Source organism: Centropristis striata, chromosome 6, assembly GCF_030273125.1.
Source record: "Centropristis striata isolate RG_2023a ecotype Rhode Island chromosome 6, C.striata_1.0, whole genome shotgun sequence".
NCBI classification, from domain to species: Eukaryota; Metazoa; Chordata; class Actinopteri; order Perciformes; family Serranidae; genus Centropristis; species Centropristis striata.
In genome coordinates, this window is record NC_081522.1 from 34,667,884 (window position 1) to 34,694,111 (window position 26,228).

Sequence of the window (26,228 nt, forward strand, 5' to 3'; positions counted from 1 at the left end):
AGAGAAAAAAAATCCAACAATAACTTTTATTTTGACAGTTTTTTTGTTCATGATAAATGGTGTGATTTCAGTTTTATAAAAATAGAAAACTCTCAAACCCACATGCAGATTTGGGATCAGAGGGGTAATTGTGCTGTTTTTCTTATTTTTTTTAGTAAATCAATAATTTGGTGTTTTTAAACTGTTGATCAGGCAAAACAAGTTATTTGAAAAACTGCTGCTTCAGTTTAGTTACCTTTAACAAGGAGGTTGTGCTTTACATTAATCATTTTTCGGTTTTGTTGATATTGCAAGGTTTTGCATTTGTGCTGCATTCATGTGCTGTGGGAATAAATGAAAATGTTCATTCCAGACTAGAAAAAACTCCACGTAAACCCCCTTAAGTCTGAACGTTAACATTGCGAGAAAGTTTGCTCTCTCTGATCACTCTTCTAGTTTCAGATGTTTCTGCAGTGATTAATACATAATTAATACAAACGGAGGGAAGAAGACAAACATAAACACAGATTTAAAATATTTGGAGATAAATTTCAGCTCAATTCCTGTCTTTCCAACCTCGCACACTGAATTTTTTATTTATTTTCTTGAACATCCTCTGTGTCTGTTACTTTTTTACACACACACACACACACACACACACACACACTGGTTTCCTCTCTCTTATATATATTTAAAAATAGTACATAAAGTACAAAAAGTTTAAAGAGAAAAAACAGCCATAAATCACTTAAAAACATGAGCTGTATCATACTTGAGAGACCAGAAAAAATTTAATTATTTACTTTACTTTTTTTTTAACTTTAAAACATACCTGAAGATGTTTTTTATTTAGTTTTTAGCAGCATTTCTTGGATATTTTTCAGATTTTTTTTCTATGCTATTTTTCTAATAATTTCCTTAGATGTTTTATAGATTTTCTCTTAAAAGTTTAGCAATTTATTTTAAGATATTGATTTTGTAATGGGGTATTTGTTGAGTGGGAGATTAAAAGAGGTCACAGAAAATTTTGCATTTATTTCCTTTGCCTTATCCATCTTCATTATGTATGAAAAAAGTTGACAAAGACGAAAACGAAAGACATTTTCATTATAATTTAACTAGTTTTGTAACCACACAATACAGTTTTGGTTAATTATTATTATCATGTAACTTTTAACCCTTAAAACAAAGCCTGAAATCTCAAAAAAGCCTTTAAAGAAGTGAGGACCGGCCGAAATGTCCTCACTCTGTTGGTTCAAAACGTGTTCCGGTCCTCACTATGTAGGAAGTACAAGAACACACACACACACACACACACACACACACACTTTTCCTCTGTGTTTATATTGTCCTGCTCACAGTCAGCCATCAGCATCAAGAGCCGCCTCGAGATCCTCCATCAATCTTCTCTGTGCTCTTCGTGTGTGTGTGTGTGTGTGTGTGTGTGTGTGTGTGTGTGTGTGTGTGTGTGTGACTCTCTAACTCCATCTCCTTCTTTGGCGAAGCGTCTCGCTGCTCCTTCCTGTCGTCCTCTTTGTCTCTGCTGTCTGTTCTTCAGGCTCTTTGTCTTTTTCCCGCCTCCACATTTTATTTTAAATGTCTCTTGCCGGTTATTAAATATTCCTCCCTCACCAACCTTGTGCTGCTGATAGATATGAATCATAGTTATAGCTGTTTTAAATATAAAAAAAAACCCTTTTCAAACCGGCAGTTGACAGTGTGGGAGAGAGATCAAACAAGTGTCACTTTGTCTGAAAATCCTTGACTGAAAGATTTTATCAATCAGAAAACCTGCAGCTCTCTGATGGTTTTAATCATTTATTTACCTTTTTATAATCCGTGTCAAGTGTTTCATGCAGTTTATTTTGTAGTATCAAGTATCAGATATATGGCAAGGGATCTTCCCCAAAGAAAATATTAAATTTTCCCATTGATATTTTGTGATTCCTCTATTTACTTATGTATTAATGTTCATTATTGTTTTGTGTTTTATGTCTGCTGCTTTTCTTGGCAAGGCCCTCTTGTAAAAGAGATTCTTAAGACTTTTCCTGGTTGAAATAATTTTAAAATAATCATAAAAATATGCATTTTACAGTATTTTGGATATGTTGCCATTATGTGTGCGCAAAAAGTTGGAAAAAAAAACTTAAAGACAAAACTTTCTGAAGACGTCAACTGCAGAAAAACTAAAACCATTAGATCTGTGTAATTTAGTCAGTTTTGGTGCTTTTAACAATGATTTTTAAATTAATATTGCTTAGTTGGAGCTGAAAATGGCTTTGGTGCTGCTCTTCAGCCTTATTATAGTCAGGAAAATCTTGCTTTCATACTCAAAATTCTGCATTTCTGATTTGTTTCTGGATACCGTATTTCCTCAATTTAAAGCCGGGCCCCTATTAATGACCTGCCTCATTTAGTAACCAGGTGCAAAAACAATTTTTAGTAAATAAAAGCCGGCCTCTTTTACAAGCCGGGTGTCTTACCGGTGTTATGTCAAAGTCTGTTCCCCCGTCGATATGTGTCCCCCTTACCTTAACCTGCACCAACCTGACCCCTGACCCCAACCAGTCCTCCTTTAAGTTGTTAACATGAGCCCAAGTTTACCTGAACCCCAAACAGTTCTCTCTACAAGGCCTAACCTTAAACTGAAATCCTAACTCCAACGCTACGGAGAACACCATTCAGGAAACATAATTTGACGGTAACAGATTTCAACACAACACCTGTATTTTGAAGTTTGGCCACACGAGTTAGTACTGTAGGTAAATATGGTTGTTTCTCCCGCTGTCCTAGTCATTCTCTGTAAAGTCGAGCCGTTTACGCACGTTCTTCTGGGCTTTTTAGTAGTTTAGACATTTTAAATCCTGCTTAAAATGAACATTCAGCGTGCTCTTCATTGTTTGTTTACATCCCAGTACTTCCAATATGGCCGACATCCGGCCATATGGCTACAATACGCTGTGTAAAACACTCTAAAAAGTGCTGCTCAGAGCTGCTCTGATTTTCTTTTTTTAATAAAAGCCTCCTTCAAATAATAGCCTGCCCCTATTATTAGCCGGGTCCCAAACTGATGTTTTATTAATAGAAACCCCGGCTACTATTTGAGGGAATACGGTACACATTGTTTGCTGTCTAACTGTTAATAAGTTTTGTTTGTTTTGTTAATAAATGTGTCTTTTTTTGTTTAAATTGAGATTTGTTATCATTGTGTCATTTTTATCATGTAAATGGAGGGAGAAAAGCCGATATCGGCTTCAAGAATCGGCCCAAAAAAATCGGGGATCAGTTAAGACTGATGTCAAAACAATCGGTATCGGCATTAAAAAACCAACCTGGTCTCACAGAAATCCGTGGAATTGCCACAGAATCGCTCAAATTTCCGTGAAACTGACACGGATTTCGCTACAATGCAAGTTAATGACTATTTTTCTGGCGAGATCTTCACCACAAAGTGATTATGAACATTCACTGAGTGAATATTTGGAAAATAAAACATATATTTCTCGCTAGAAATGTGATCAAAATCCATTTTTATGCAGAAACAAAGTCAAAATATAAATTTTTTCACTAAAAATGAGAGAACTGTCCGCCATGTTTTTTGTTCTGACCGCCGGGACCTTGAAAGTCACGTGACTTGGAACAAACCAATAGCCACGGGATATGACTGTCATTAACTTGCATTGTAGCGAAATCTGTGTCAGTTTCACGGAAATTTGAGCGATTCCGTGGCTATTCCATGGATTTTGAGTTAAGCGAAATCCTATTTCACGGATTTCTGTGAGACCAGGTTGTAAAAAACCCGTATCGACCACTAGTTTCTGGATATTTCAGTTTTCTCTGAGTGTTTCTGTCTCTCAGCAGCTCTTCTGGTCGGAGGGTTTGGTCTCTGTGCAGCTGCTGAGCTGCAGCCAAGTGGCTTTTGGTCGGCTTTTATTGGGCCGTTGGATTAGTGCGAGCGGTCACCAGTGATCTGGTTGTGGTCACAATGATTCAGAGCAGGTTTGACACAGCTAATGTAAGTGAACTGTACTGCAGCGATGCCAGCAGCAGTTTGGTTAACGCTGCTCTGTACTGCGGCTTTATCCTCTTTACTAATCCGCAGAATCTGATGGAGCGATCTCTGCTCGCCACCTTCCTGAATACCTGGCCGGGACGCCGGGGGAGCGAGACGTTTGGCAGGGCGAGAATATATTATTACATCCAACCAGAGTCCAAAATTACCTTTGAGGTGAACCTTCCAACAGCAGAACAAGATGGTGAACATATTTTAACGCCTCCACCACCAACATGTATTTAGTAAACTAAAATTAAGATGAGAGAGCTAATAAAGACCCCTCCCATCATGTTGAGACATATAAAGAATCTAAGAATATAAAAACATATCCGGTTATTGTTGCTGCACAATATGTTTGTTACTCCACCTTGATATCGTCCTTTCTAGAAATTTTACTGTATTTTTTCTGTATTTTTAAAATTATAATAATATATTTTAATAATAATAATATTTCATATAACAGTTACGAACAACAACTTCAAGATTTAAAAAACTTGAATGTCTTTTTCAATTATTTTTAATAAAAAAACAAGTATTTACAACCTTATTTATAATGTATTCATTTGATAATAATAATAAAAAATAAATTTTAAAAAATTATATATATATATATATATATATATATATATTCTTTTTTTAAATGTATTTTTCTGTCTTTTACACTTGAGTTACATGATGGTTATTAGCCTGTACTGTGTTAAAATATTTTAGAAAAAAGTATAAATATTTCTAAAAATAAAAGAAACAAAATACAACTTCAAGGTAAAATTAAAAAAAGATAGTATTAAATTGTATATAAAAGTTGCATAGTGAATAAATAAAGGAGAATAATTTAAAGATACTGCGCATACTTTATACACTACAATAATTTTTAGACAACGAGACAAGAAGAGCAGATTTTTAGGGTTAAACTTGCGCATCATTCGTCTTTTCACGCTTTTATTTTGGCGGGGTCCCACCTGCTGCGTGCCGCCTCATGGGAACGATGTAAACTTTCACCCAAATCTCTCTCAGCAAAAGGTTTGTTGAGGATATGATGCTGCTGCTTTGTGCAGACTGGTTAAAAAAGACTTTTTCTTGCTTTCAATGTGTGAAATCAAAATCTAAATGTTAGTAGCTATACTTTAATGCAGATTAGTCTGAGAATTGATGAGCACAAAGCTTCCAGCCACATGTTAAGTTTAATATTCTTGCTGTTTTCTTTGTACCCATCATGCCGTATTCAGCTGCTGTTTGGAGAGCTTGCCATCGTGGTGCTTTGAGATTTATCTTCTGCACATCGTTCTGTTTACATTCTCCTGGAAGTCAAAGCTTGAAGATGAATGATAAACATTGGAGGCTGCAGCTGTGCAGCTGAAGAATGTTTGAGCCGTGGTGGCGGTTTGCAGTCAGTCGAGGCTCATAGAGTCAAATTATCCGCAAATTAAAAGGCGATTTGTTGGAGTGCTGGCAGGTGCTCAGGTGAGGCCTGTTGTTGGAGCGTGATACCTGGTTTTTGGCTGCGAAATGAAACATTTTCCGGAGATAAAACCGGCTCAGAGGACTCCAGCTCCCATCTCTCCATCTGTCTGTAACCTGAGAGCAGCTGTGCCGCCGCAGCGCTGAGCGCTGGTGGAGTCAGACAGGCGGCTCGCAGCGGGCAGGGGCCCAGTGGCGAGTGGAGGGGGGGTTCAGGGGCCACAGAGGGCTGAAGGACCGGACTTCCTCCTGAACCACAGAGAGGGAGAGTAGGAGCTAAAGACTGATGGTGAGGGCAGGTCAGGGCTGAGAGTCTTGGATTTAACTCTATGGAGTCTGGGGCTGTTTTGTCCATTTTTGAGTCCTTTTCATCCTGCCTGTATACAACACTCAAAAAATGTTAAAATGTCATGTTGGTATGTTTTTGACCCAAAAATAATTGTTTTTTTTATTCTGACTTAGTGGATCAACATTTTGAACAAAAAAGAAACAAAGAAAAAACAACATAAATGTGATCTTGTGATTGTGTGTGATCCTGTCATCCAACTCTGGTTTGGTCATTTTGTGTCTTTGCAAGTCATGTTGTGCCTTTTGTTGTGACATTTTTAGTTATTTTGTGTCTTTTTTTGGTCATTCTGTGCCTTTTTTAAGTCATTTTTTGTCTTTTTTAAGTCATTTTGTGTCTTTTTTTTGGCCACTCACTTTATAGTATATCAAATATTTTTCAAGATTCATACATCACATATTATTTGCGTTTTTTTACTTTAATATGACAGTGTTTGGCAACTTTGACTGACAGATTTTTTACCTTTTTTTTTTCTTTTCTTTTTTTTTTACATTCAATTTAAAGTTTTACTGTAAAAAAACCTGAAAGTTGCCTGATTTCTACATTAAGCAATATTGTAGTACTTTTACATAGAATTCACTGTAATTAAACATCAAAGACCATTAAGCAATTGAATAATGCTGTAAAAAAGATTTTTTATTAATGTCCCATTACATTCATTTACAGATTTTACTGTCCATTTAATGGTTAATATTTGTAATAAAAGTAACATCTTTTTTTAAAAATATATGGCATTTTTTCCCCCACTTGACATAGAAAAAACAAGCCTGTGAAATGATAGAGTACATTTCTGGAAAATATTTTATTTTTATTTTTTTTACAGTGTAGAGTAGGATCACAGTTAAAGCCGAATCATAACCATAAATATGTGCTCGCTCTCTCATTATCTGTTGTTTGATGTCAGCGGACACATTTACTGCAGCTGTTTAGGACGTGAAGCTTTCTGTGAACGAGCCTGCAGCGATCTTATAAAGTGCAGAAACTGAAATATTATTTGACTCGGTTTATGTTGCTCTGCCACATATTTGTGTATAAGTTTACTTCGGTTCTAGTTCAGTGTTTCCCAACATTTTTGCTCCTTAAAGCCCTGAAAACACATTTTCTTCATCACCTCCTTACAACAGAAAACGGGGCATTACATCAACTTACATCTCTCGTTTTTGTTAAATTTAATACGTATCTGTTGCTTATGCTTAGTCACGATTATTAAAACACTGAAAACAAGTTTTAAGGGGCTTTAAAACGCAGCAGCTTCTTCTTGACATTCATCAAATCTTATGATTTGAAGGATTTTTTGACTCCTAGAGGGATAAAAAAAACACCTTATATTTCAGAAGAAAAGGCAAGTTCAGAAAATAACACAATTTATAGTGACGGAGACATGTTTTTTCCTCTATTTCTTTAATCATCTCACACTTGTTGAGCCTTTTTAGTACTGTTTGTTGATGCAGGACTACTGTATAAAGCAATATTTTACACAAGTATGTGAACTGTTTAAGCGTACAACATTCCAGCTTAACCCTTTGGAGTTTGGGGCTATTTTGTCGGTTGTTTTTGACGTGATGGTATCATTGTTTTCAGCACAACCTCACCTATATGACCTGAATATTATTTTTTTCATTTTGACTTACTGGATCAACATTTTGAACACAAAAAAACAAAAAATTTTTATTCAAAAAACACATAAAAACACACAAAAAACACACAAAAACACACAAAAACACACTAAAAACATACTTTTTTTAAAAACAAAAAACACAAAAAATACAAAGAACACACACAAAAACACACATAAAAACACATGAAAACACACACAAAAAACACAAAGAAACACACAAAAGATTGCATTTAAAGATTGCATTAAAACAAACAGATTGCATTAGAAATGCTGAATGCACACTGCAAAAAAAGTAAAATCATGTTACTACACTTGGTCAAGGTGTTTTTTACCTTTGCTGAAAAAGAGTTGATGCATTAAAATGGACATGGAAACTTCTGGAAAAGCCAAAACTTTAGAGTTCAGCTGACAGCAGGGCTCCATGCTGCAAAGTTTTTACGTTGTGACTTCATGAAGAAGTCATGCTCCGGCGCTTTTGTGGACTCCAAAAGGGTTAATGTAGTGATACTAATTTTAAGATTCAAATAGGATCCAAACAGGGTCTGAACAGAGTAAAAATTTTTACGTTTTTTATTTGTATATTGAACAAGTTGAGTAATGTTTTATTCCCTCCTCTTTGTCTGCAGGCTCAGAGGAAGGAGGTGTTTCTCCAGGAGCGATACGGCCACTACAGCCTGACCGACCCCTTCCTGGCGCTGCAGAGGGACTTTGAGCGCGGGGTCCCCGGGGGAGACAAGGAGCGGCGGCCCCTGGGCTCCAGCCCCATCTCCGTCCTGGAGGCCGTCATGGCCCACTGCAGGAAGATGCAGGAACGCATGTCGGCCCAGCTGGCCGCCGCCGAGAGCCGCCAGAAGAGGGTAAGACTCAGAGTTCAGACTGGATCAGTTGGTGTTGAAGCTCGACACAAAAAAACATATTGTATGGTATTTTATCATTCTGATTGTTTGCCTTGTGATGGAGTTGCTGCACATTATTGTCATCATGATTCATTTATGTCATTTTCACATATAAGAAATCTGGTGTTATGACTCTGCAACATGAGTCGTGTTTCCATTAAATTCTAATCGAATTTTGAAGCAAAATTTTGAAATGTTGCATTAAATAAAATGTGAATTAGGGAAGTTTCCATTAGAGCAAATATACAAAGCTGCAGTAACGTACTTTTGGTCAGAGCCTTTTTTGATGCAGATCTTCAAAATGCACAAAGAAATTTGTTGATTGTTGCTGATTTTTCATGCTTTATGTAAGCAAGCATCTTTCGTCCGTTGGACAGATTCTGTGATGGAAAAAGCTGATGCTTTTTAGAAGGAAGTCGCTGACTTAAATGTATTGTAGGTGGAGTTTTTGATCCGCTGTGTGATTTAATCCATTAGTCACCATTCTGTTGCTTAATGATTTGAAAAATTGGTTGTTTTTGTGTGTGTTATTTGAATAACAGCCTTTACTTCATCATTAGACCTGCTGTCGATTCTCAAACCCAGAATGCTTTGTGTTTTGGTTGGTTCAGACTTTGTTCTCACCTGCAGAGCTTGAACTCTGGTGCACTTTGAAGAGAACCCAGACCTCCAGTTCTTAGCGGACCAGAGTTCGGTTCTTTGGTCTGCAGCAGAGTTCATTTGAGCGTTCACACCAGCAAAAACCAAACAGACTATCAGACAAAATGCACCAGAAACAGACATTTATGAAGGAATGTGAACCATTGACATGCAGCACACATTTTGTATTTTATGTTTTACTGCAGAGCCACAACTCAGCTGTTATCAATAAGTAATAAATTATAAACATGAAAAAAGAAAAGCCACACTTGTAAATTTTACTCTCCGTTCCCTGGCTAGTATATCAGATTTTCTCTGGATTCAAACAGGACATCATGTCTCTAATCCAGTGTGAGTGGGAGGGAGGAACAGAGCCTGAATATTAATTTCTTCAGGCGTATAAAGATGCAGATGTTCTCTGACTACCTCCAGACTCTTCCATATTCTACTTGTCAACATTAATCCCACCCAGGCTCGTGTTAAGTGCAGGATGCTGGCAGCAACTCAGTCATCAGCTTTTGTTAAGTTTCTACCTGCTGACTGCACAGGGAATCACCAGAATAAATCAGATAATTTCCCTGTGGAGCAGCATGTGAACACCAGCTGCAGTGGGAGTCTCCAACGTCTTCTACAAAAAGACTCGTTTGTGACCCTTTGTTTGTGGAAGTTCAGTTTAATTGCCGTGAGTCAGATTTAACAGCGGTAAATAAAAGGACGTCGGCATATGTGGAGGGAGAGATTTCTTCTCTTTGACCACAGATTGTGTTTATTTACGCAAAATCCCTGTGGCTGAAATCCTCCGGAGGAAGAAAACTGCCTGCCTGTGTGTCTGTGTGTGTTAACCAGCTACCGTTCAAGGTCCGTTTTTGGAGAATTGTTGGTTGTGTTTAGGGGGAGATAGCAGGTCAACAATAAATGCCACATAGAAGTGGCGGGCATCATCTGAAAGCTGTGAACCTGAAGATTAATTTGAGATGCAGCTCAGCACTGTGTGTCAAGTTGTTGCAGCAATTTTGGGGTTGATACCATTTGGTACACACATTTGGTGCTGAATTATGCAATTTTATTCATAGGTCAAGACTCAAGAAATGCCCTCACTGCAAAGAACTGGCGACTACTGATGACTAACATCTTCCAACATGAAGGAAACTGGGCTGGTTGAATCCACAAGAGTCTCAGCTTTCCACTGATACCCACTTTCTGTAATTTAAAGCCTGTTTAGAGATGTCAGTATTAGTGGTGTGCCATATGAGCGGCTGTGGCTCAGTTGGTAGAGCGTTCATCCTCTGATTGGATGATTGGTGGTTCGATCTCTGACCAGCCTACATGTCGAAGTATCCTTGAGCAAGATACTGAACCCCAAATTGCTCCCGATGCTGCGTTCATCGGTGTGTGAATGAATTCCCAATGGTGGCAGGTGGCACCATTTAGTGTAGCCTCTGCCACCAGTATGAATGTGTGTGTGAACGGGTGAATGAGAGCAGTCTGTAGTGTAAAGAGCTTTGAGTGGTCGCAAAGCGACTAGAAAAGCGCTATATAAGTGCAGGTCCATATTTTATCATTCACGATTATACCGGTAACATCCCTACTTCTTTTTTTTAAAGATATTTTTGGCCATTTTCAAGACTTTATTGATAGTGAGAGACAGAGTGAAGGGGGGAGACAGAGGGGAAGACATGCGGGAAAGAGCTCCGAATCGGATTCGAACCCGGCCGCCCGCTCACGAGGACGATGCCTCTATGACAGTGGTCCTCAACCTTTTTTGAGTCGCGATTTGAGCCTAACTTTGCAGCGTTTTTTCGACAACTTCACATATCAGTATATCCAGTTTATATAGTATATTTGTATTGGGGAAGATGAGAATAACAGTGTGTGTTTGTGAGCTTAATACCTATTTTCTGGTGTGTCATTTCTATTTTTGATGGTTGACTGTGTGTGTATGAGTGTGTGTTTGTCCCAGGTCTCTTCAGGATTATGTGGCCCTGATTAACTGGGCAGCCAGATGTCTGCTGTGGCCCACTTCTCTGTGTGTGTGTGTGTGTGTGTGTGTGTGTGTGTGTGTGTGTGTGTGTGTGTGTGTGTGTGTGTGTTGAGTTGTATGGATGTGTGAAAGTGTTTGGATGATACGCTGGCAGAATAAATGTGGGTGAGTAATAAAGAAAATACGGTGTGAATGTGTTTGTGTGTGTGTGTGTGTGTGTGTGTGTGTCCTGTCCATGAACCCTGTGACAATAACAAAGATGATCTAGTTTAAATGGAAACTTTAGGCACACACAGATGAAGAGGAGGAGGAGGAGGTATGAGAGAAGGAAGGGAGAGGTAGGAAGTGGTGTGTTTTGACAAAAAAGCTGGTGAAGCAGATTTTGGGACTGTGGTTTTGTGTGTGTGTGTGTGTGTGTGTGTGTGTGTGTGTGTGTGTGTGTGTGTGTGTGTGTGTGAGTGTGAGTGTGAGTGTTTGGTTCCATCCATCACTTATCAATGTACAAGATCTCAGTTTTAATTCAGTGAGTTTTGGCCTCATTGTGACATCTTATCACAGAACTTTCACTTGTGCTCAGTGCAGATATTTCATGTTTTTGATTCTGTAATCAGAGCAAGAACAAACCCTGATTCCAAAAAGTTGGGACTGTGTAAAACTCAAACACAAAGCATCAAATTCTGAAAGAGCAGAACAGTTTGAGCATTAGATATCTTGTCTTTCAATCTTTATTTATAAAGCCCTTTTCAAAAATATAAGTTACAAAGTGTTTTACGAGCAGTAAATACAACAGACTTAAGAAAAGTCATAAAATCACCTGGTTTTAAAAGGAAACAGAAAGAAAATGCTATAAAGTACAATATATGACCATTAAAGAGAAGAAACCATGATTTAAAGATTGTGACAAAACTGTAAAATGTAAACAAAAACAGAAAGCGTCAAATTCTGAATGGCTATATATATTTACAAAAAAAATAAGTTTCCCAGTTTGAGCATGAGAAGTCTCATGTTTCAACCTTTATTTATGATCTGTTTTCAAAATTCAGGTGTTTTACAAGTCATAAATAAAACAGACAAGTCATAAAATTTACTGGTTTTAAAAGAAAACACTTAAAAAAACAATATAAAGTTCAATATATAATAAATACAGCGAAGAAAACATGAAAACATGCACCAATATTAAATGTTTTTCATACTGTAATCTGGGCAAAAAACAAAAAAGTGCCAAAAAAGTTGGGACTCTGTAAAACGTAAACAAGAACAGAAAAGCATCTAATTCTAAATGAATTTAAATATTTACAAAAAAAAAAAAAGTTTCCCAGTTAGATCATTAGACGTCTTGTCTTTTAATCTTTATTTATGATCACTTTTCAAGAAAGAGACATTCGAGTCATAAAATCACCCGGTTTTAAAAGAAAACCGATACAAACTAATATAAAGTGAAATCCATAACCAATACAGAGAAAAATAGGAAATGAAAAACAGTAAAAAGGTTGTTAAAACTCACATATAAACAGGAAAGGCTCTCAGATAACAGTATTTATTAAGAAGGGACTTAAAGGAGATCACAGCCGACAATATTTGTTATAAGTGTGTTTATTGCATCAGATCAATCTAAACAGTTTAAAGATGCTTCGCAGGATTTTCTTAATAAACAATATAGAGACTCCTGCAGAAGTAATCCCTGTTAGTGTGTCTGTGTCTGCAGAGATCTGCCTTCCACCTGTATTTTCAGTTGTTATGTGGCTGTTCGGGACATTTCTGGGCGTCAATGATAAAAGCTGCCACATCGCTGGAAAAACACAACTATTGGGAAGCAAAACACCAAGAGGACAAAGTTAGCTTGTTATAAATATGATAAGATAGGAAAATAAGATTCCTGTACAGTGCTGTGTTTGTATAGAGAAGACACTAAGCCACATGTTACATCTTTTATGTTTGTCTTTGTGGCGGCTGAATGGAGGCATGACGTTTACCAAAGCCACGGGATCTAATTTAATCCTGTCCACCAACTGTTTTCCTGTCAAAGATTGATCACAGCTCGCACTGTAATGACGACACAATGGGAAAATGTCTTCTTCTCTTTTTGATCGGCAAACAAAAGCCAGTGATGATAGAGAAATATGAGTCAGGGGGGACATTTATACATAAATAGATAGATAGACAGGCATACTCTATTAACACGTAACATGTAAAATCTTTCATTTGTAATAAAAAATAAAATAAAAAACTGTCAGGAAAACGCTATAGGTTTATACTATATATGCATAATTAGGATAATCGGAATAATAGGAAAATGAGTGAAAATTAATCAGAATAATAGAACAAATTGTGCACAATAATCAGAATAATAGGAAAATCTGTAAAAAATAATCAGAATACTAAGAAAATGGGCGGAAAATAATCAGAATAATAGGAAAATGAGTGAAAAATAATCAGAATAATAAGAAAATGGGCGAAAAATAATCAGAATAATAGGAAAATTTGTGAAAATAATCAGAATGATAGGAAAATGAGTGAAAAATAATCAGAATAATAGGAAGATTAGTGAAAAATAATCAGAATAATAGGAAAATGAGTGAAAAATTATCAGAATAATAGAAAAATGAGTGAAAAATTATCAGAATAATAGGAAAATGAGTGAAAAATTATCAGAATAATAGAAAAATGAGTGAAAAATAATCAGAATAATAGGAAAATTAGTGAAAAATAATCAGAATGATAGGAAAATGAGTGAAAATAATCAGAATGATAGGAAAATGAGTGAAAAATAATCAGAATAATAGAAAAATTAGTGAAAAATAATCAGAATGATAGAAAAATTTGTGAAAAATAATCAGAATAATAGCAAAATTTGTGCAAATATCTGTGAAAGTCCTGTCTTCAGAAGCTTATTTTTTCCTCTTTCTCACCAGCATTTTAAAGCTTAATATTACTAAGGAGTTCACGATTTAAAACATATAATTTTCATTTTCAAATTGTTTTTTCCACAAGCCTGTATATTCTTGGAAATGTCCTGAAATGCACTGACCCTTTGCAGCTCTATGCAGGGCAGAAATCAGCTGTTTTAGTTCCATTCCTTCTCTATAATCGCTGTTTAGAAACATAACAACACAAGTTTTGTTTTAGATAGATAGACAGACAGACAGACAGACAGACAGACAGACAGACAGACAGACAGACAGACAGACAGACAGACAGACAGATAGATAGATAGATTGATTGATTATTCCACTAGGGGACATTTTTATCTAAAATTTTAACACAAAATCTTTTATCTAGACTAAAAAAACAAAAAAAATCACCATATGTTTATACAAAATATAAATAATTAGGATAATCACAATAATAGGTTTGATTATTAGTGCAAATGTCAGTGAAAGTTTTAAGTTAAGTTGATATTACTGAGAAAGTGAAGTATAAAGGAAAAGGGCTTTTTCTTTTTTTTTTTTTTTAAAACCCAGACTTCACCTTAAAAAATGAGCCGCTTTGGTTCCATTCCTTCTCTATAACGGCTGTTTAGAAACATAACAACACAAGACGACTCTAACCTTGAGAAGTTTTGTTTTATTTGACCCTGAAAATATGTGCAGAATGAGCGTGAGCCGCCACAAAACCCCGGTCTGCAGCACAGAATGAGTCACCGAGTCACCACTGATTGCACAGTTGTACCTAACTTGTCAACAACAGCAGGATAAGTGTTGTTTTTGGAGCCTGTGATGCAACAACAAACCCAGAACACGCTGGGTGGACTCTGAGGGATCTTCTGGTTGCCGGGTAGAGAGAATCTCACCCGGATTGTCCGTGCTATCTTTATCCCCTCCATCCATTCCCACTCTTGTCGTTCTCCTGTGAGTAAGCTGTTGAATTATCCATGAGGTCTTAGGCAAGCTGGAGGCAGGCATACGTAACACACTGTGAATGGGCATAATGAAGACACCCCCACTCCCTTCTGTCCTGCATGAATCAGTCATGAAGTTGGAGGAAGCCCGCTCCACATTTCCTCCTCGCGGTGACAGTGACGACACACTGTATTTGTCAGGTTTTTGAGGGTAAACATGCTGCCAAAGTGTTGCGAGGCTCAATTTGCTAGCAAGGTCACGGCCGCCGGAGCTGAAATTCCTTTTTCTTTAAATAGTCCTTCTCCTTCCGTTCCTTCTCCTTCTTCTCCTCCTCCTCCTCTCATCCCTTATTCTCCGCAGTAAGCCGCTTTATTCCGCCAGCTGAGCCGTCGCTGCTGCAGCTTTTCAGGTGTAAGCGTGGACCTTTTAAGGGAGAGATTCTGCTTCTAAGCTTTATTTAAATAGTTCATTAAGCAGTCGGGGGTCTCGAGCGAGCACCGGTGCTACCTGAGGTGCTTTTCAAGGTATTGCTGCACAAAATATCGTAAATATTTCAGTCTGTAGAGCCTCTGCTTATGTACGACAAGTACAGTATGAGCAAAGATTTTGCTGTAGTCAATCACTTCATTATGATGCATTAAATCGTCTAAATCAGGGGTCTCAAACTCAAATTACCTGGGGGCCGCTGGAGGCAGTATCAAAATGACCAAAAAAAGACACAAAATTACTAAAAAAAAGACACAAAATGACAGAAAAAAAATGAAATTACTTAGAAAAAGACACAAAATGACAGAAAAAAAATGAAATTACTTAGAAAAAGACACAAAATGACAAAAAAAGACACAAAATAACTAAAAAAAGACACAAAATGACAGAAAAAACTAAATTACTTCAAAAAGACACAAAATTACTATAAAAAAAAGACACAAAATGACCAAAAAAAGACACAAAATGACTGAAAAAACACTAAATTACTTTAAAAAAGACACAAAATGATCAAAAAAAGACACCAAATGACTCCAAAAATACCCCAAATTACAAAAAAAGACAATATAATTTTTTTAAAAGACACAAAATTACCAAAAAAAAAAAAAAGGACACAAAATTACATTACATAACATTTCCACCTCTTCCGGTAACAACAACACGGCAGATAATAAACGCTCCAGTAGAAGCTGCCTTTCTTTTTGTTAACGTCGTCATAGAAACAAGTGAAACAAAGCTCCAGCTGGAGCAATAAAGGGACCTTCCACACACAACATGGTAAAGTGCCATTCATATAAAACTCACATTAAACTTTCATATCAAGGTGGGGGCCACAAAATATCCTCATGAGGGCCGCAATTGGCTATTTCCTTTTGGTATAATTTCACCTAAAAATACAAGTGAGATCACTAATATTTAGCATAAGAAAGTCGACCAGTTCTATAAAGTCTGGCAGGAATATCTGGACTGTCTTGGACCTGACTCTTCCTCCAAGCTCTCTCCTGGATCTGGACTTTTGTGACTCGCAAATTTCTGTCAAATTATCATTAGCTGTATTGTTTGCATGTTTCTGAATACAGTTTACACGTCTTTTCTTCTAAAACACAGAGAATATGCTCACAGGAGAGCTTTGTCTGGCTCCAACTCTGCAGCCAAACTTTTCACTTTCTGCAAGAGCTGATCCTCTTTGCTGGATTACTTTGCAGAGTTGTGCTAAGTTAGCAGTTTACTTTATCTAAGAGTTTTGTGAAGCGTTGTAAAATCCTGCCTTATAGAAAATAAAGAGTCGGATGTTTCCATGCTGGTGGACAGCTGACAGTCTGAACGGGTCTAATGGAGAGCCTTGCTTTTTAAAAGAAACAGTCTGAAGCTTGTAAGTTTGCTATTTCAGATCGCTGTCCTGGATTCAGGAGCAGAGATACATTCCTCCGTCTGTAGTTACACCTTGGAGGAAGTTGTGTAGCTGTTTTTAGATGACTTGTTATACTTGGAAGCGTATGTGAGGCAGATGCTGAGAAGAGTCTTCCTGCACTTTGCTGATTTAAATAAAAGTGATTTTAGGGAGTGCCATGGTTAGTTTGCCTTCTGACTCTCTTTTAAACGTGTCTATAGCTGTTAGAAAAGGCCACACTAGAAGGTGGAAAGCTGCACACTTTCAGGTGGTTTCTCCCGGAAGACAATCGCTCTTGTTTTGTGCACAAAGTGACAGAAATAGTTGAGATTGAAAAGGAGGAGCAAGAGACAACCCAGTAGGGGTGCACCGATCGATCGGTTCGATCGGCACCAAATGTGAGTTTAAATGAGCGTGGAGCTAACATACACAACCCCGTTATCATAACACAGGTTGGAAAAATGGAAGAAGATAACTTCTTCTACGCTTCATTATAAGATGAAGTGCATTTTGAATAGCCTGCATTTATTAATTAATATTACAGTTTTTGATTTTACATTTTACAAAGGAAATGTTTATTTACACGTCTTTATTGTGTGGGGGAAAAATGTAATTGTGTATCAGACCACCATTACATTTTTCATCTCGCCCTGAATCTCCCCATTGTGGGACTAATGAGGGAATCTTAATCTTAAGAGCTTTTGCAAGCATTTTAGGAGATTTTGGGAATTTTCTCTGATGCACAAACACTATTTATGAGTCCAGACCTGTGGCAGGAATCATGTGCATGTGCAATTGATTTGAAGTTTAAAAATCCTACAAAATGACACATTTGAAAGTAAAAAAAAGTTACAATAAGAATATTAAAATGTAAAAATGTTCTGTTTATTGAGCTTAAAATCAGTTGATTGAGGCTATACAATGACTGACATCATCAAGGCTTGTAGATTTAGGTTTAGGTAGGTTTGCTTATACATTATTTTTCAAATAAAATGAGTCCCGTCTCTAGACTCACATGCATATTACAGGTGTATTTCAATAAATAAAAATATCATAGAAGTAAATAAAAGTTTATTTATTTATTCATAAAAGTTTATTTATGTCAATAATTCAATTCAAAAAGTGGAAATAACACATTATATAGATCCATTACACACAGAATGAAGCATTTCACGTCTTCATTTATTTAATTTCTTCTAATTATAATGATTATGTCTTGAATTAATGAATATTCCAAAAGACCAATTTTAAAATGTTTATTATGGAAATGTTGGCCTCTGAAAAATATATCCATCTTTTCCATCATATTCTAATGTATTGAGATGCACCTGTATTGCTGATAATGTTAAATAAGCAGTTTTGGCACAGCAAAAAAAGTAAAACCATGGAAACAAGGCAGGATCCGTGTTCTAAAACTGGTCGGTGAGTTGTCCATCGCTGCAGATTGACAGTTGCACTCGGATCAAGGGCGCAGCGAGCACTAAGTGCAAGGCCCCAGAAAGTGGCCAAGGGTTACTATAAACTCACAACCAAATAACCATAACCTGCTGTGTGGCTGCCTCACATAATTTAACTTCTCACACTCAGTGACTCATGCAGCTTGGAGGGAATTAATTCCTTCAGACGTTACGACTAAAACAGATTTATAAAAGTTGGACTTAAACAGATTTTCCTGGTGAAAAACTGGCAAAAACCGGATAACAGAAGCCTCTTATTGCCATACATGTTTTAAACTTGTCTAATCCTGCCTGGTTTCAGTCCGTGCTGCCCGGTGTGTCGCTGCCTTCACAGCATCCTAAATTTGTTCTTAAGTGGCATTAGGCTGACTTACAACAGACATAATCCTCACCCAATTAGCAGCTAGTCGTAGCACCTCCTTTTGAGTAACGACTGGCGCTCCCTCGGCACTTATAATACACTCCCCGCTCCTCCTCGGCATCAGCTGGTGGTGATATGTGCTCCCTGATGGTTTGGAACAGGAGACGTGGAGGAGGACACCAGGGAAGGAGGAGGGGGGGGGGGGGGGGGGGGGGGGGTCTCGTTTGGGACAGGGGCTGGCGGGTGTCGACTCTTTTGTTTGAGGCTTGTTAGAGCGATCGGGGTCTTGGCAATTGGGTGGAGAGCCCCGGTTAAGCCTCGTTACCCTCTGTGAAGCCAGCTCTGAGCTAACAATAGCAGCGGAGCTCCAGATATAGAGACCGGAGCTTTGACAAGTCATCGAAATTCAACCGTATGCAGAGACACTGTGTCTCTCTGAATAGATAAACTAGACTCTTTCCCGAGCCGAGCCATGTGGATTAATAGAGTGTCTATTTGTGTAAATATCTGCTTATCCATCTATTTTGCCCGTCTATTTAGTGAAGCTACTTTGTCTGGCTCATTTCATTAATCTGGCTCGTCTTCAGAAAAATTGTTTCCGGCTCATTTTTAGCTTTGTGGCTTCAATTTTGCATGGATGCATTACAGTGCATTTTCTACCACATACTTACGGTGGCCCTGAGAGCTCACAGCAACTGAAACTATAAGAAAACACATGCAAAAACCCAAAACACAAGCAAATTGAGAAACCATCTTCATCAATTTGACAACACAAGAGCAGCATTTAGAAAACGCGCTGCAAAGACCACAACACAACAGAAGTGTTTCCAGAGGACGATTAAAAGTGATGCACACATCTGGACACGCTTGCGATATTATCAAGTTATTTCGAAATAATGATAATTTCACATTATAACATTCTAAAGATTCCAGCCTGCTAACGTTAGCGGCCGATCAAAAGCATGCTAAAGTTAGCCAGCGATTGGTAGCATGCTAACGTTACGTAACGTTAGCACGCTATGATCGGCCGCTAATGTTAGCCGTCGATCGATAACGTGCTAGCGTTATCGGGCTAGCAAGACCAAGACCAACTCGGTGCCGTTGAGAAAGACTAACTAAAACGTGTATCATTCATTTATTTGATTTGTTTAACTGCAATGTGATTGATATGGGCTAACGCTAGCGGGCTAACCCTAGCGGGCTAAAGCTATATATCATGAAAATATCATTATCATGAAATATCGTGATAATTTCACATTACAATGTGATAACGTGAAATTATCGATCTCTTGAAAAAACGTATAATATCGCAAGCGTGTCCAGACGTGTGCATCACTTTTAAGTGTCCTCTGGAAACACTTCTGTTGTGTTGTGGTCTATTTGCGGCACTTGTTCTTATTGTGTTGTGTTGTGGTCTTTGTATCGCGTTTTCTAAATGATGCACCTGTGTTGTCAAATTGATGAAGATGTTTTCTCCATTTGCTTGTGTTTTGTGTATTTGCTTGTGTTTTCTTAAGTTGCAGTGCTGTGAGCTCTCAGGGCCACCGTAAATACTCAATTACAGACTGTATTGAAACGCTGTGCAGGTGATGGATGATATTTTCAGGATGCATGTGACGCCCTGTGAGCTAAGATTGGCAGGCGGGTTGCCAGTGAGACAGGTGGCATGATGCATGTGAAATATGTCAGTGAGAGGTATTGGATGTTTGACATACATGTGAGGCTCCTGCAGCATGAACAGTATGTCCGCTCTGTGTGGGCGCTGTTCTGACTCCAGGGTTAAATATGGGAGGAAATGATGTCAGTTTGTCACATGTTCATCTGGTTATTCTCTAACTCAAGACGCCTGATTACTTATTCATAAGATCTTGTATCTGCTCACATGTGATGCTGAGGGCCTGGGCTGCAGCGAGCAATTATTTTTATTATCAATTCATTCGTTGATTTATTTACTCGAGTGATTGTTGAGTAGAATAAAATATTAGAAGATGGTGAAAGAAGAAAATGATTTACCTTTTTGCATAATTCATTAATTGACTGATAAAAGCTGTGTCTTTTGTGTATATAGCAAGCCCATGATGTTATAGGGCTTGGCAATAATTCAATACAATAATTTATCGTCTTTCATTGGCACCATATCGTGATAAAAACAAATATTGAGATATTGTAATACAAAGTTACATTGTCTAATTTGATACTAACAACTACTAGGGCTGGGTGATATGACAATATATGTCACCTGAACAATATAAAAATGCTTGTTTATATTTTTGTATAATGTTTGTATCGCAGGGTCAAAAACCAGCGGCTGAATTATTTTAATGCAAGGTTTATGTCATTTAGAAAAATTACAAAGGACAAAAATAGGCTTTATTTATTTATAGACAATTTATTTATTTATATATCGTTATATTGTGATATGAAATACCTTATATCCGGTTAGAAGATGCCATATCGCCCAGCCCTATGATGTTATGATTTTTTGGTGCCACTTTTTGTATTTTCTTTGTGAAAATTTTGCTTTTATCTGAGCTTTATGGGTCCCAATAGATGTGAAAGATCCAAGTAATTTTATACATAGAAGGCTGATTTCTTGGCTTCTTGCACCACTGAGGCCTTTCATAAGAATGAATGGGGCCCCACCTCAAATGCTGCACCTCAAAAGTTCAGTGTGTGTTTGTGAGTTTTCAAGTTGAAATAAGAGTTTCCCACAACCAAAAGACAAATGCAACCTGTGATGAGGGGTCAAAGCAGACATAACCTTGTTTTTAAAGTGTCACAAGCCAAGAAGGTGGGAATCACTGCAATAAAAGCTGCAGACCGGGCCTCCAAATTATTTTGGCCATTTCAATTTTTAATATTTATCAACAAGAACTACACATTTGCTCCACTGAAACAAAAACCCAACATTTTAATTCACCTTAATGTGAAAAAACTGATTTTATTCAATAAGTGGAAGGTTCATTTTATTGGTTTGAAGTTACTGTCTCTTGACTTTGTGTGTATTTCTTCTCTTCCAGCTGGAGATGGAGAAGCTGCAGCTCCAGAGTCTGGAGCAGGAGCACCGCAAGCTGACGGCGCAGCTGAAGGACGAGCGCGAGAAGAACAAGCACATCGTCATGATGTTGGTGCGTGAGTGCAAGCAGCTGGCCACGCGGGTGGTGGAGGAGTCGCAGCGCTTCGACGAGCTGCAGGCTCGTCTGGACGAGGAGAGTCGCACCTCTGGCCGGCTGCAGGACGAGCTGAGCACCGAGCGACAGCGCAGCCAACAGATGGAGGCCAAGATGGAGAAGCAGCTGTCGGAGTTCGACACGGAGCGGGAACAGCTGCGCGCCAGGCTGGGCCGCGAGGAGACGGAGAGCCACGGTCTGCGGCAGCAGGTGGAGCAGCTCAGGACTGAACAGGGCGCCGCGAAGGACGGTGGCGCTCAGGCCCAGCCCGCTGCTGCCGGAGCGGAACCTGCTGCCGCCACCAGCACGCCACCCAAACCTAAAGCGCTGACGTCTGTTTCTGTAGCCACGGAGCCCATCAGCTCTCGAACAGCTTCTTGCCAAACGGACCCGCCCCCCACAGAGGTGGAGGGTCCCAAGAAGAACCCCCTCACCATCCCCGTCAAACCGACCCCCGCCAACTACGTGGGCCTGAGTCTGCCAAAGACGAGCGGCCGGGGGATCGTCCACAGCAGCTCAGGAGGACTGACGCAGACAGAGAACGGCTCGGAGGGACAAGCTCCCCACGGCCTCCCCACCGGAGTCAGCCCCCGCGTCCAGGCGGCCCGCTACAAGTTCCAGGAACAGGACCAAAACGGCACGGCGTCCCAGAGTCCTCCGGCCCGTGACCTCTCCCCCACCAACCGTGACAACTTCGCGGCCAAGCAGCAAGCTCGTCACACGGTCACACAGGTCCTCTCGCGCTTCACCAGCCCTCCAGCAGGAGGCGGCCCCCTGCGTCCAGGCCTGCCCCACTCCGCCTCAGAGGGGGGCCCTTTCCCCGGCCGCCTGAGCCACCCCATTGGCCTCAAGTCGCCCACGGTGGCCAGGATCGACCGGGGAAACCCGCCGCCCATCCCTCCCAAAAAGCCCGGGCTCTCCCAGACCCCCTCTCCTCCTCACCCGCCCATCAAGGGGGTGGGGGACAGCAGCCGCTCCCAAGGGGCGGGGCTAAAACCGGTCACACCCCAGCTGCCGCCCAAACCTGCCCTGGACCTGGTCCCAGCCCTGACGGCCTCTCAGGTGGGTGCCTGCCCCCTCTCCCGCTCCCCGGGGCCCGGCCGGGGCCCTCAGCGTCAGCCGGCAGCAGCATGTGCAGCGTGCCCCCCCGTCATCAGCCCCGCCACCACTGTCAGTAGCCCCTCCTCCATAAACCCCCCCTCCACCTCCTCTTCCATTAGTGCTTCATCCTCCCGTAGCCCCCGAGCCTCAGCAGGCAGCCCCCTGGCAACAGCATCAGGTAACGGGGCTCCTCCATGCTCCACCTCCCTCCAGTCCTCCCCACTGCCTCTTCTCTACAGCTGTCTTTCCCACGGCACTAGCCTAGCCTAGCCTAGCCTAGCATAGCATAGCATAGCATAGCACAGGGATCAGGTCACAGGCAAACCAGTCTAACCACAGGAATAGCACACGGGTCACTTCAGTTTCTGTCTCTGACTCTCTCCCTGAACTCCCTCTCCACATTCTCTCTCTACTCCTCTCTCCTCCTCCCTCTGGGCGCCTCCCGTCTCCCATGTTGTCACGTTAGCTCTGTCGGTGTCAGTATCCACAGACATTGACAACATGTCACTAACATGTGTCTGAACTGTTGCTCAGGGACTTTAGAAGGTTAGCCGTCCCGCAGCAGAAGGAGCATGTCAGGGTGAGTTGAGGCAAGTCAGACGCTTCCCTTCCTACTCAGACGGTTCTCCTCCACCAGTAACCCCTGTCCTCTCTGAAGCTGATGCCAGAGGCTGCTCTCTCCTCCCTCTCCTCCTCCCTCTCCTCCTCCTCCCTCCATCCTCTAGTAGCATGCCATGACAGCTCCTCCACCTCCTGCACTTTTCCCGTTTCAGCTTCCATTAACTTGTGTGTCGTTGATTTTCAGACGTTTTGATATAAATGTTCTTTAAAGCATTTATGTTTTCTTGGTGATTTGCTTTTAGTGCTTATGCTTGGTTGTACGATTTATTACAACTTTGGCATTATTTCTATAGTTTTGGTCGTCATTTCTGTCTTTAACCCATTTAGGCCTAAAACGCCTGGAAAAAATGCCTGTAAAATCTCTGGGCGATTAAAAACAAAAAACAACAACACTAAAACCTGAAGTTCTTCTGGAAATTCAACAGAAGTGTCAACGGCTACTAAATAATAGATTTTTCAGCCTGTGTAGCAGAGAGAAATTAAATTCAAAAAGTATTTGAGAGATTATACCTGTGGCTTTCATGAGAAGTTTGAAGCTTTCATGAGAGTTTATTTGTCCAAACTTTCAATAAAGTTTTTTTTTTTAAATCAACGTGTTGCATTGCAACACTCCCACGTGTATTCTGATGCATTTAATTGGCCACTTGCACTGAAAATAGGTGGGAAAAACTACAAATACTACAAAACGACATACCCACTTTCACGGCTTTAATGGTAGAATGACGCAACAGCGCCCCCGGTTTTAATGGTAGAAATGCGATAATGCTTTCCCGTCTTAAATGGGTTAATAATAAAGAATACAAGTGGTCAGATGGTCAGAGAGGTTTTAAACAAACCCACAGGTTTTAAACTTGTTTCAGGGTCCCCGTTGGTACTGGAAATCCTTGAAAACACTTTAATCATTATGAAGTGCTTGTGGGTTTGATAAGGTGGTGGAAACTGCTCTCAAACAGGTGACACATTTTGAAACATAAAAACCTTGTTGTGAATTAATTTGTCACCTTTCTAAAATACCGTCACTTATTTTGGCTGTTTATGAGCAGGTTAATGCCAGACGAGGTGTCCATTATCACCTCGAAGGGCATTAAAGCACTCACAGCAAGGTCACCTGCCAAAGGAAAGACATTTATTTTTCATCAGCCACAACCTACCTGATAAATATACGTATTTTTGAATAACATAATATATTTTCATATAATGTAGTATATCATATACTTAGTAATATACACTTTTATGTTACTAATATAATAAATATTTAATAATAAAATTATATATATTTTTTTTATATATATAAAACAATTAAATAGTATTTACATATTTTTAAATAACATAATATAATATATCATGATAAGTAATATACACTTTTATGTTACCAATATAATAAATATGTAATAATAAAATTATATATATATATATATATAAAACAATTAAATAGAATAATATATATTATTATATTAATACTATAATAAACATGTAATGGTAAATTATTCAATACCATCAAAACCAAACATTTTCCACAAGTCACAACAACTTTATTTCCCTGTTAACACCTGAGGGTCTGACTAATGCCTGGAACAATCATTTCAATCACATAAACTTCTTATGCAATGAAAACTTTGTTTAAACACTTTTTTTTTTTTTAGAAACTAGGACGAACCTACGATTTTTCTTACATATTTACATTATATTTATATTTTCATGGGAGATGTATCTCGTCCACTCAGCTGATTGAAACTTTTGGCCAGAAATCTAACTTTACGTTGATATCCAAGTTAATATCATTTATTCACCTACACCATCATTAAAGCACGCTGAGATCAAATTTAATGTTGTGAAAAAGTGAAAGAAAAATCAGTATACAGTATAAACAATATGTAATTTAGCACCACTGTAATGTGGTGCAAAAGCTTGAAAATACATCTTGACAAAGCTTAAAATGTGACTTTAGGAAAGGTGTAGAAACCCTTTTATTTAGAAGAGAAAAAAAAGACCAACAGAAGGTTTTCCAATCTGTTTCTTGCCCAGTCTTCTAACCCTTCTTAGTGATGTTTCAGTGCTGTTATTATATATAAAAGAAATGACGACAAAACTTAGAAATACAAGACCAAAGTTGGTAATAAACCGGACTTATCCTGAAATGTTTCTGTGAAATGTGACAAAAAAAATTAGCATTTTTTTAAAAAAGTCCTGCATGCAGATTGAAAAACATAATCAATTTAGTGCTTTGCAGAGAACAAAAGAGCTTAATTCATGTAGAAAACAAATAATTAAGAATGTGGCGCTCCGTTGAAAAATTAACAGTTCTTAAATGTTTTTGTAGCTGAAAATCTCCTCAGATCTGCTGCTGAGGCATCAATAAAACATTGACGCGTGCTGCCCTCCGAGTGTTATTAACTGATTTTTTAAAGTTAGATAAAAGCCTCTTTAAGACTAAATTAATAATAACTTTAATACTAAAAACTGAAAAATAGTGTGAACAGCAGTGTTGCCAACCTTTCGGGGTTTCATTGCATTCGATTGCAGCATCTCCTACTTACAAATCTGTTAAAGCTCTCGAGTAGTTTCGGGGTGAATTCTGCCGTTTTCCCCACATTTATTTATCTCAATTTCAATGCAGCAGGACCACTCTCACCTGTCAGCAAACAGACATGTTTTTGTAGCTTTTTCATGCTGCTCCACCACCCACTGACAGGAATAAAGTGCAACCGTAACAGCTGCCATTATCTGTGTCCTTGAGAAATCTCTGCTGCACTCTTTCTTTTAATCTCTCTCTCACATTCCTGCCCTGAAATTCTTGTTTCTAACTCATTTTTAACCTCTCCAGGTCAGAAC

The 26,228-nt window shown here is 38.9% G+C and overlaps 1 protein-coding gene across 1 annotated transcript in view; it reads left to right on the forward strand.

The window, feature by feature from the left end:
* The window catches only part of cttnbp2 (cortactin binding protein 2), a 148,261-nt gene that overhangs the window by 70,881 nt on the left and 51,152 nt on the right, over window positions 1–26,228 (forward strand). The window contains exons 3-4 of the mRNA XM_059334624.1: window positions 8,082–8,312; window positions 21,525–22,953. Coding sequence (XP_059190607.1) covers window positions 8,082–8,312; window positions 21,525–22,953 — 1,660 coding nt within the window. The remainder of the gene's footprint in view (window positions 1–8,081; window positions 8,313–21,524; window positions 22,954–26,228) is intronic.